The sequence below is a fragment of the Chionomys nivalis genome, chromosome 2 (genome assembly GCF_950005125.1).
Source record: "Chionomys nivalis chromosome 2, mChiNiv1.1, whole genome shotgun sequence".
Taxonomy (NCBI): Eukaryota; Metazoa; Chordata; class Mammalia; order Rodentia; family Cricetidae; genus Chionomys; species Chionomys nivalis.
In genome coordinates this window covers 1,959,647-1,971,722 of record NC_080087.1, presented here as the reverse complement: position 1 = coordinate 1,971,722, position 12,076 = coordinate 1,959,647, and the positions used below count along the sequence as shown (strand labels likewise).

The following is a 12,076-nucleotide window of genomic DNA, read 5'->3' as shown; positions in this document are numbered from 1 at the left end:
AGCATGTATTAAATAGTGTATCCATAGAAAAATTCTTTCCTCTTTCTTAAATGTAAAGATATTTCCCTGACAACATGGGGTTTCAATCTATAATGAATTCTTTTAGTACACTATGTACAGATGATCTTTATTCTCTGATAGTGGTCCTTCATTATAAAAGGCAGGGGCTGGCAAGATCGCAGAAAAGTTTCTATAGAACCTACTCGACTCATGGTGAATCTTTCTGTGGATATGTGATGTCCAATGATACTGCATTTGTATCCTGAATTACAAGGGTATTTAAGGAAGTTTCTGTGAATGCCAACAATCTTGTTACTGTGCTTTCTCTCTCAGGAATTAATTATCTCTTTGATGGAAAAGCTATTTCTTAGAATACAGAATTTTGGAAAATATGTATGACTTACCCAGTCTTCAATAGAAAACAAAATTCCCCAAGCATGGAAAGATAGCATTTAGTAGATTCCTTTCCCTATATAACACTTGTTAACAATACTGAATGCCATATAAGCTACAGTGTCCTCATTCTAGTTTTAACAGCAGAATACAGCTTCTCCTATGATAAATGGGACATTGGGTACACTTGGAATTTTACCAATGTGATATTCTTTCTGAAAATTTGCTTAATATCTAAACCAATGAAGTCATATAATTGCCAGCCTTTAAAAATACAACTGCAAAAACTTTTTCTTCTACCTTTCTGGGTGCTTTTGATCTTTGCAGAATCTCTACAAATTTCCATATTATACTCATCTCCATGTTATACTTACCAGCAGGGCTAGTTTGTGGAGTCCTGTCTCAAACAAAACAAACAAACTTCCACAAACAGTGGGTTTCAAACTTATCTCTTTGTATTATTGGTGATTCAACATTTAATCATCCATTAAAATGATTAGTTCTAAATTGTTGTTATCATTTCTAATCCATCATCTCATGTAGTTTATGTTGACCTTGTAGTCAATATGAATCAGAGAATTAGCTGAACTGCTTGCTGATCTGCCTACCTCTGCTTCCCAAGTGTAGGATCCTTTTTCTGCTTTTTCTCAGTAATCCAATTAGGTCTTTGACAATTTAATACATCTATAGTAAACATGCTAGTTACTCTTATGTCTTGGTTGTGAGCCTAGTTGTTAATGGAGCTTAAGCAGATTTCCAGTTTCATTATCACTACCCTCACTGACACCTCTCTTTATATTTTCCCTAATCCATGTCAAACCAAATCTTTCTACTTGATGAGGGATGTCTTCCTGTATATGTGATGCACTTATTGGTTAATGATTAATGCGGCTTTGTTATATGGAAGGGCAGAATATATCTAGGCTGAAAGACAAAGAGAGAGAAAGTAGGCAAAGTCAAAGAGACAACATGTAGCTGTCAAAGGAGACAGAAACCACAAACCTTACCTCATAAGCCATATCCTTGTGGCAATATACTGATGAATAGAATTGGATTAATTTAAGATATAATAGCTAGCTCATAATATGCCATTCACTAAGCACTGTTGTAATTAATATAGTTTCCATGTTATTATTTGGAATGGGTGGCTGGGAACTGAATGAGCAGTCTCTGTGTACAAATGGCACCAACATGGGCCAACAACATCCATACAAACCCTAAGAGAGCTTGAAAAAGCATTCTAGATATAATAAAACAGTTAAGTATGACTTATTTGTAGCCACATTTTTTTTCAGATATGCTCCTATAAGAGAAGGCTTCCTGATTCAGCATTAGCAGCAAAACCTGCACATCCTCTTTGAGAGACAGTATCCTAGTTCATACTAGTGCAGTTACAGAACACTTAAATGGGGTTTGTGAGCAGTATGTTACAGATTGATTAATGACAACATGATCCACTGGATCCCTGGAACTTGGTCAATGAGCATGGCTTGCAGAGGTGGGGAATATGCCTCCACCACGTTGGACTGGGTGGATCAAAGAGGCAGGGCCCAGGAGTTGGTTCTAGCCATGCATGGTTAGCAAAGAAAAAAGTGCTCCTGGTAAGAAAATGATTACATATATGTAATAAAGACAGATTCAGACAAAAATAAACCTCAGAGTAGTTCACAGTCTGTTTAAAATATATATATAGAAGGAGGAAAAATAATATAAAGCGTTATTTTAAAAAGTAAATAGAGTTAAAAATAGAACAAAATTATTGAGACAATACATAGAGTAAAGAAGTAAAGATACTAAACATTGAAAGGTGATAGAAAAAAGCCACATAAGGATGGAAAATACACAGAGAGTCTGGATTATGTATACTAGTATATTGTCTTTATGTTTTTTGACTGTGGATGAAGTAGCAACAGAGAGACATTTTATTGTATGGACTACCAAGATAATCCAACTATATATTTTAAAGGTATCTGTCCTAGACCTTCTGCAGACACTAAGAGACCATAGATGCCCACCCAGACTACTATGCCCAGCAAAAGTTTCAATTGCCATAGACAGAGAAAACAAGATATTTCTTTCTCCCATGAAAGAAATACATTTAAACAATTTAGCTATCCACAAATTAAGCCTTACATAAAGTACTAAAAGGAAAACCCCCAAGGAGGTTAGCTGCACCCACAAAACCCAGGCAATAGATAATCATACACAAGCAAAACCCAAAGGCAGAAAACACATACACACACTACCACTGCCACCACAAAAGCCAAAATATATCAGGAATTAACAATCACTGGTCACTAATATCTCTTCATATCAATGGATGTAATTTATCTATAGAAAGTCATAAGCTAAACAAAATGGCTACCAAAACAGGATCTATTTTTCTGCTGCATAGAAGAAACACATCTCAACCTCAATGACACACATTAACTCAGAGTACAGTATTGGCAACAAGATTTTCGAATCAAATGGACGTAAGAAGCAAGCTGATATAACTATCCTAATATCTAACTTAATATACTTCAAACTAAAGTTAATGAATTCTTAAATATACATTACATTTTTTAAAATGAGCTACACAATCACAATACCTTAATCAAGAGTATAAATATACATATAACAAGATTGACCTTAAATTTGTATCAATAAACCAAGATCCATACCAATTCAAATTATTCATATCTATAGCATATCACCCTTTTAATCTAAACAAATAATTATAAACAACATTTGGTAATATGGGTGTAGTTCTGTCCATGCTGCTTCCTGTTGTTTGGGGCATTGTTAATCAGGTTTTTCATGGTGTATCCAGTGTGCTAGGTTCATCTCAGTCAGCAGTTGGTTGAAGTAATTTTTGGCAAGGTAATTTTTTGGGGGGGGTGTTCTTGGTAACCATTCAGGAGGTTGTGCTCTATCAAATATTTGTCTGGAAGGATACCACAGATTCTCATCCTCTATGGAAACAAAAAAAGATACCTTTTAGTTCAAAGCAACATATCTTAACCCCAAATTTGGAAGTCATGATACCTTTATAAAATACAAGCTGGTTTAGCTTAATAGCCCATACAATGAAATGTCTCTTTGTACTTAGCTCCTTCACAGTTAAAAAATTCCAAAGAAATCACAATAATATACATAATCCAGACCCTCTGTTAATTTTTCCTCTTTATGTGGCTTATTCTTTATTTATTCATTTTAATCCATGACTGTTTGTACTCTGTCTCTTTAAAGATTTTACTCTTTTTAAGCGTTAACTTTATTTTATGACTCTCTATACTTCTTTTCTTCTTTCTTCCAAGACTACATCCATTTATCCAACAGTATGACTCATCTGAATTTGTCTTTATTGCATATCTCTAAATATTTACTGTCCAGGAATGCTTTTTAAAATGGTAAGTGCTTCTTAAAATTTAAGCTGTGTCATTACTAGATCAAATACAGTAAATCAATGCTTGCTCTACCCAGCCCAGCATGGGAGAGCCACTTGTGTCTCTGAGCCACAGGTGCACTGCCCTACTTCCTGGCACTTAGCTGATCCACTTTGCCACCAAGCAAGCTATAGTACTTTGTTCACAAACCCGATCCAAATGGTCTGTCGCTAGAGCCAGAGGTCACACTGGTAGCATAGCCCAGAAAGCTACTTTTTTCTGCTATGGCTGAATCAGGAAAATCTCTCTAAATCGAACTGTGGCATACCTCCATCAAACAGCAAGAAGCTGTGTTAAGCTCTGTGTTTTTGTTTTTAGAATTCCTTTTCAAACTTTCTCAGGTTTTAAGTGGATTCAGTTGGCCATGAGGGCACCAGTCTTTAAGAGGAGGGCCCGCTTGTTTGTTCCCTGCCTCTGACTAGGTTAGAACAAAAATAACCACATAGAAACTATATTAATTAACACACTGCTTGGCCTATTAGCTCTAGTTTCTTATTGGCTAACTCTTATATTAATTTAACCCATTTCTATCAGTTCAGTCCTCCCTGCTTACCTAAGTTCTGCCCTATCAATAGGCCAAGGCAGTTTCTTTATTCATTAATGGTAATACAGCACACAGAGGAAACTCTCACATCATTGCTCCTTCCTCAAGAGTCAAAAAATTCAAAGACAACACAAAGCACACAGCACTAAGACTTTCTGTGCATTTTCCATGACTTTTTTTCTTACAAGGTTTCTCTTTTGTTTCCACAGAGGATGAGAATCTGTGGTATCCTTCCAGACAAATATTTGATAAAGCACAACCTCCTGAATGGTTACCAAGAACACCCCCCCAAAAAATTACCTTGCCCAAAATTATTTTTTTAATTTTAATTTTTGCTTTTTTGAGACATGTTTTCTCTTTGTGCTTTTAACTGTCCTGGAACTCACTCTGTAGATCTGGCTGCTCCTCAAACTCACAGAGAACCACCTGCCTCTAACTCCCAAGTGCTGGGATTAAAAACATGTGCCACCATGCCCAGCTCCTCTATTTTTAAGGACTTTTTCTATCCCTTTTCTTTTTTTCTCCCAAGCCTATGTATACACACACACACACACACACACACACACACACACACGGTAAATCATTTTGAGTTTTTTCCCTTATCTTCATCTGTCCTTCGTGTTTATCTCTATTTTTTCTGACCATGTGAGTCATTAATTTGCTAAGCATCATAGCTAGGATTAAAGTTGCTGGTTTTTACCTTATGTTTTTGAGAGTTTAGCTTGTAGAGGTACAGGCAAGAAGCACATGTTTTGCCAAAACTCTGTGGAGTTTCTAGATCCATGCCATCACCAAAAAGCATGCTAGTGACTGACTGCTCATAAACGTCATTTAACTGTTTGTTGGCAGACCTTCTTTAAAAAGGTGAGAGGTTTATGCCATTAATGCTGCATCAGAAAACACCTCTTAAAAGAGGTGCACGTCTGCTCACCAACAGCAAAAACAGACTACTTGAGAAAACCAAGAGGCTGCATTTGACTCTGTTCTTGTCTGTCTCGAATCCATTTTTGTAAAGCTTTCTCAGGCTTTATGTGGAAATTCTTACCAAGCATTTGAGCACCAATGAATTATTCACAAAAATGTGCAGCTTGAGTTGCAAATATCATACAAGTTGCTTCTAATAAGAGAAAAAGTAATTCTGTATATTAAAGGTAACATGGACAATTGTTTAGGTGCTGGCGATTTTTCCACTTTTAAGTATTACACCAATGTTAGTGAGTACTTATAAACATAAAGTATTATATATGTCATCTAAATTTCCAGTGGACTTAATTAAACATTGATGAATAATTTTCAAACCTCCATAAAATGATGACCTTAGGATAATATTGATAAGGATAATTTAACAGTTTAAAGTTTTTCCCTGAATAGGGATGAAGTTACCTGAGAAGTAATTCAACATTTATTGCATATGTCATAAACCCATCACATATCACCAGCTTCTGTTTTTTAAAAAATATATCTCAAAACAAAAAAGGAAAAAGGTCACAGGACTTTATTATCACGAGCATAAACATTGGAGAATTTATGTCAAAGATCTAATGCATATATAAAAGAATTATTTAATGTGTGAACACTCCATAGTGTTGATTTTACATTCACAGCTGTAACTACTGCCCAAAAGTGCTCCTGAGACTGTTCCCCTTGGGTTCCCCAGTATTTTAGCTTAAAGTATTTCAGGCAATGAATCTTTAAAAGCTACAGTGGACTAAAGATTCATGGGAGAAATAGGTGCTTTTGACATCTGTTCTTTTGTTTCATCTAAAGGTCACAGAAAAAAAAGAGAAAAAATTTCAAAGAACACAAGCTATCCCAGAAAAATTTGGATCCTGAGAGAAGTAAGTATTGTGAATAGCGCTACATATATATACACTTCCTGACATATCTTTGCTCACAGTTTTTTTTTTTTTAAATAAGACACTTAAAATTATGTGGCAATTCTAGGGATATTTAATTTGACAGCCAAAATTTCAAGTAATTTTTAAAATTATGATATTCAGAAATAGGCAAACAATGTTGAGCTACAAGTTCCCTGTTTGTCCTATGCAGGCGTGTCCTGTTATGTGTCTATTTAGAAAACAGGCAAAAGTTAAAATGCATAGGGCTCATCAAGTCACCATGAAGAAAAAATAAGAAAGGTGATGAAAGCTGTTTAATGCTGTGTTCAAAGAATTATTAATGTTAAATATAAAACATGTAAACTCTTCCTTTAATTGCACAAATTATTGATATCATGTAGTTTTACAGTTTTCCCTAATAAGTTAAGCTTATTAAATAAAGCATAAAAATTATAGAACATTCTTCCTGAAATTTAACACTAATAACATATTCTCATGGTTTTATTAAATCTCAAGTGTTACACTTTATTGCTGTCCTACATTTCTATTTTTTTCCAGTAATAAAGAAGTTAACATATCTTTGTAAACAATTTGATCGAGGACTTTTTATTTAAATATAAATAAATAACAGGCTTTTAGAAAATAGGGCTTACATAAAAGGTACATTACTAAATAAGGTAAAATAAGTTTTCTCTAAATGTGATTATTAAAGTTGCTGTATATGTGAGAAAGACAAAGAAAAGGAGAGAGTGGAAAGACCAAAAAGGGGGAGGCAGAGAAGGAGGCTTGAGGGAGAAAGTGAGAGAAATGCAGAAGGGCAGAGGAAGAGATGAGAAAATGGGGAGAGTAAAAGTGGGGTAGAAAGAGGGGAAAAGGAGTGAGAGAAAAAGGAGAGAGAGAAGGCGAAGATATTGATCTCAGTTGTGTAGGAATAGAAAAATAAAAAAGAGAATAGCATGTGTTTGACATGACAATCATCAACTAACTGTTATAAATAGAGGAAGGAGGTTAGCTAGATGGGGTGGGGTCATAGAAGGATGGAGGACCATGCAGAAGAGGAGGATGGAAAAGCCTACAAATAAAAATGCTATCAATGGAACAACAACATTCTCTCCATTTCCTGGATATTGATGCAACAAGGTTATCCCCTTCATACTTCTGACTGCATAGTTAGAGACACTCTTGTTGCTATAACTTCTCTGTCATCATTAGGTGTATCTTCAGAGTTGGACCCCAAATGAGCATAAATTTTCCTACCTCCCTCATTCCAGGAGATCTTCCATCATCTCCCGTCCTTCCTTCTTTGGATCATTCTTTCTTTTCTCTCCATTATCCCTTCCCTATCTCTCTTCCTTCATTCTTTGCTTCTTATAAGTCAATTTAAAATAGAACAAAATGGACATTGGGACAGAGTAGACCTTCTGGATCTTTCAACATAATGGTATGTTTTCATTGGTCTTCTAGTACTCTATGGAATAATCTTGGAGCATTTCTGTACATACAGATCTTCATTTGGATAGATAATTTGATCATTGCAAATAAGATAACCCTGGATTTTTATGTTAAAAATCCATGATTCCTTCAATATCTCAGAAAACTTTGAGCTATTAAGATTTGTGCTTTGTACAGTTTTGATTCTCTAGTTTATGCATATTTCTTTGAATTCTCATTCCACGGTTTTTTTCAGATAATATGAACTTGAACTAACTAATATAAAGTTGATATTTTCTTTTGTCTATTTAATAGTTGCTTAATGTGAGGACAACCAATCTCCTTGTTGGAAAAGACAAAATCCAGAGAGTCACATCTTCTCACCAGTGAAGCATGTTGCATGGAGATTTCCTCACTCATAAAAAAATAAATTCACAGCATCTGAGCTGTTCTTGTGACAAACTTCTGGCCTTACTGCATCTACTGAAAACCCTGATTTGTTTAAATCTGTAGTCTTTAAGAAATAAATTATTGTGTTGTTGAAGAGAACCTTGAAACACTGTTAAATCATGGTACAAACACTAATTCCTTTTGTTTTCCAAAATGTCAACATCACATATCCACCATATTCTCAGTATGCAATGAAAAGAGCAGGTCATGTCATTAGGAAATGAACATGTCTCTGGAGTTACTCTAACACGTCAGTAGTTCTAAAATGTACGTTTATATTTTAACATAATAAATAAATAAATCTTTAAAAAAAAAAGAAATATAAAGATGTACCCTCTATTGAAATGACAAACATATAGTTACAAGTTCTTTAACCATAGATTCTCTGTGTCTTGAGCTTTATTAGAATTATCCAAAGAAAAGCCCTGAAAGTCTTGTCAGCTAACTCAGGCTATTTCACTTGTGTGATTAAGAGCTTTGCACATTTTGGAAAATGATTTTTGATTCCACATGATTTATGAAATGCTAATTTTGACTTTAGGTTCTTATAGATAAGTCATATATGACATACAGAGAAAATAAATTGAAAATATGTTATATTTAATAAATGACAGAAAATTATAATATAATATAACATTTTTATTAATAGGGAAAAAATTAGTGGAATTCTTGTTATTGGACAATATTACAGTGGAATTAATAGAATGGAAGCAGGAAATATATTCAGCACTTAGATATGCTTCATATGTAAAGATGTGTTTTGTTAGCTTACCTTGGCTATTTCTATAATTCTTTACATTTAGAATGCATATCAGAACAGTACTCAACTGGTTCTATATAAGATAAATATATGAAAAATATTTATAAAATTTCTATGCATAGAAAAATTATTAATAATATGTAGTTAAACATTGGGAGTATGATTATACATTTTATCTCAAGGAATTAATTGTTATTAAAAAATCTAAATATGATGATTATTATTCAATCTTCAAATTTCTATAAAACTAAAAATGCTATTAAAGTTGTGCCATTAATTTTTTTTTAATTTCGGATGAACTAGGTTTCAATTCAGCATTTTGTACCCACCTAGAGTTCATGGAAAATCATAAAAATGTCACAGAGTTTGTTTTCATAGGCCTTTGGGAAAATAGACAAATGGAGCTGTTGTTCTTCCTCTTGTTCCTGCTGTGTTACCTGGCTGTCTTAATGGGGAACTCCATCATTCTAGTCACCATCACTTGCAGTCACTTAATTGAACAACCGATGTACTACTTTCTATGCCACCTTTCCCTCATGGACCTCTGCTACACCTCCACCGTGGTTCCCAGGCTCATTAGGGACTTGGCTGCTACAAGAAAGAACATTTCCTATAATGAATGCATGACCCAGCTCTTCACTGCCCACTTGCTGGCAGGTGTGGAAATCTTCATCCTGGTGTCCATGGCCTTGGACCGCTATGTTGCTATTGTCAAACCCCTGCACTACTTGATAATCATGAACAGAAAGAGGTGTCATGTGCTGATTGCTACGGCCTGGGCAGTGGGTTTCTGGCACTCTATTGCTTTACTTCTGATGGTGCTCAGTCTGCCTTTCTGTGGTCCCAACCACATCAATCACTACCTGTGTGATGTCAAGCCTCTTTTGAAACTGGTCTGCAAAGATATCCATGTCGTTAGCATTTTAGTAATTGCCAATGCTGGAATCGTGGTCATTGCCATTTTTGTTCTACTACTTGCTTCTTACATACTCATTCTATATCATCTGAGGACAACATCATCTGCAGGGCGACGCAAAGCTCTCTCAACCTGTAGTTCTCATGTGATGGTGGTAGTTTTATTTTTTGTGCCCTGTATTTATATTTATATTCTACCTGCAGGAAGTGAGAATAAGGATAAGGAAATTTCTGTGTTTTACACTGTGATTGCCCCCATGCTGAATCCCCTCATCTACACTCTGAGAAACAGTGAGATGAAAAGTGCCATGCATAAGGTGTGGTCTCGAATGTCACATTCACAGTTAAATAAATGAAATATTCTTGTGATTGTGAGCCTATGTTTCCAGGTCAGCTATCATATGAAAGATCACAGAAAGCACAAGTTATATGTGTATGTGAGGGGGAGAGGGAAGTGGGAGTTATTAGTCAAAAAAACAACAAGTTCATCCAGAGATGATCAGATAGATGTAAAAACTGCAAAAATAGCCTTGGTTTGGTAGACTCCTTGCTTAGGACGAAAGTCCTAGATTCCTTTCCTAGTTACCCCCACTCAACACACACACTCAAATTGAAGCTCATCTTTAAGTACTTCAATCCTCTGTCTCAGAAAAATGTCATGAACTGTTTTTATAGGATTTAATCCATCTTTCTCACTTGTTTGTTTTTACTATTTTCTTGAGTTTATTTTTTTATGTCATGTATTCATTGTACGTGATACTGAATTTTCTAAAGGAATTTTCTCATATGTATTAGTATACTTTGAACATATTATACTTCCATATTTCCATATCTCTACCCTAGTATCTTCTCCACAGCTAATTTGGGTCTAAATACATAATGTGAGAACTCACTATGCTGAAATAGGTACAGTATTATGATTATAGGCTTTGGGATTTGGGGAGTTTGGGGGGACATTCCATATGTGGAACTCTAGTTCTCTGTGCTTACTAGCCTGTAGTAGTCATATGAGTATATTTTTATGGTACATGTGTCAATCTGTAATATTTCACAAATGGGAGATCTCAGTTAATAAATTGAGGTCATAAGGAGGCATGTCCTATGAGATACTTTCTTTCATTCCTGTCTTTCTTCATGTGAGGTCCTGCATGTGCGTGATGTAAGGTAATCAGAAAGGGCAGACTTACAACTAAGAGAGGAGTAGGTCTGAACTCAAAAACAACAGAAGCAATGGCCTTAAGCATGGAATTTTGCCATTCTTACTTAAGGAATCTTTATAAGAAGAATATTGTTCACATCTAGGCAACATTCTGTATCTCCTGACTGATGCCACAGAAGAACATCCACCTAGAAGCATTTTTTAAATATGACAAAACTAGCTACGCAGCAAGAAACTGCTTTATTCTTTAAACCAATGTTAAGACCTTGCCAAGACACACATGACACTGGAGGATCATTTGCTCCACTTTGCCAAGTCAAAGTAGGTCACTCTCCTCAAGTTCCTACCCACAGAGAAGTCTGTCAGATCTTCTGAACTCGGCATCTAAAGACAGTTACTGTTTCTGGATCTTTGGTCCCACAGTAACCACGGAGAAATTTGGGACTTTCTAGGTAGTTGGAAATCTGTCTCACTTATGCTTATCTTTCTCAGATGTGATGGCATTGGATGAGTAGGATACCGATAGCCTTACCAGCTTTCCTCCCAATTCCCCATTAAGGCTACAACCAGCTTGGTAGCTCACTGGTTCATTAGTTAAGTTTCCTGTTAAGAGTACAGACAGATGTTCCTCATTCACTGGCTTTGTGGTAGAGGATAAACAGGTTTCAGATGTAACTTCAGAGGTTTACAATTTTAGCACTGAAAATGCAGTCTTGAACTGATAGGGCCCTGATTGCAAACAGTATTCTGGAGTGCTTAACTTTCTGTTGATTTTACTCGTCTCAGTTTTTAGACACAAATTAGCACAGAGAGGTTATAGAACCCTACAAGTATATTCAGCTCCCTCTTCCTCCACTCACTCAACCTCTTTTGTTCAATGAATTTAGTTTTAAATGTGTGTTTCATCTAGCTAAAACCATGCCCTAGGAAAAATGTTTATCTATCTATCTATCTATCTATCTATCTATCTATCTATCTATCTATCTATCTATCATCTATCTATCTATTTATTTATTTTCGATGTCCATCTTTTAACCCCAAAGCCATAGCCTTTTGTTTTGACACCAAGGTGTAAATCTGTTCCAGTTGTTTTACATGTATCTGATTTGAAGAACATCTATTTAACTGAAATATATCTCATACATCTAGAAATTCTAA

At 35.3% G+C, this 12,076-nt stretch overlaps 1 protein-coding gene across 1 annotated transcript; it reads left to right on the top strand.

The window, feature by feature from the left end:
• The first annotated feature begins 9,182 nt into the window (after window positions 1-9,182).
• LOC130870499 (olfactory receptor 4P4-like) lies at window positions 9,183-10,115 on the top strand. Its single transcript, XM_057763269.1, has one exon. It carries the CDS (start codon window positions 9,183-9,185, stop codon window positions 10,113-10,115), a length of 933 nt encoding a protein of 310 aa, XP_057619252.1.
• Window positions 10,116-12,076: the final 1,961 nt, after the last annotated feature.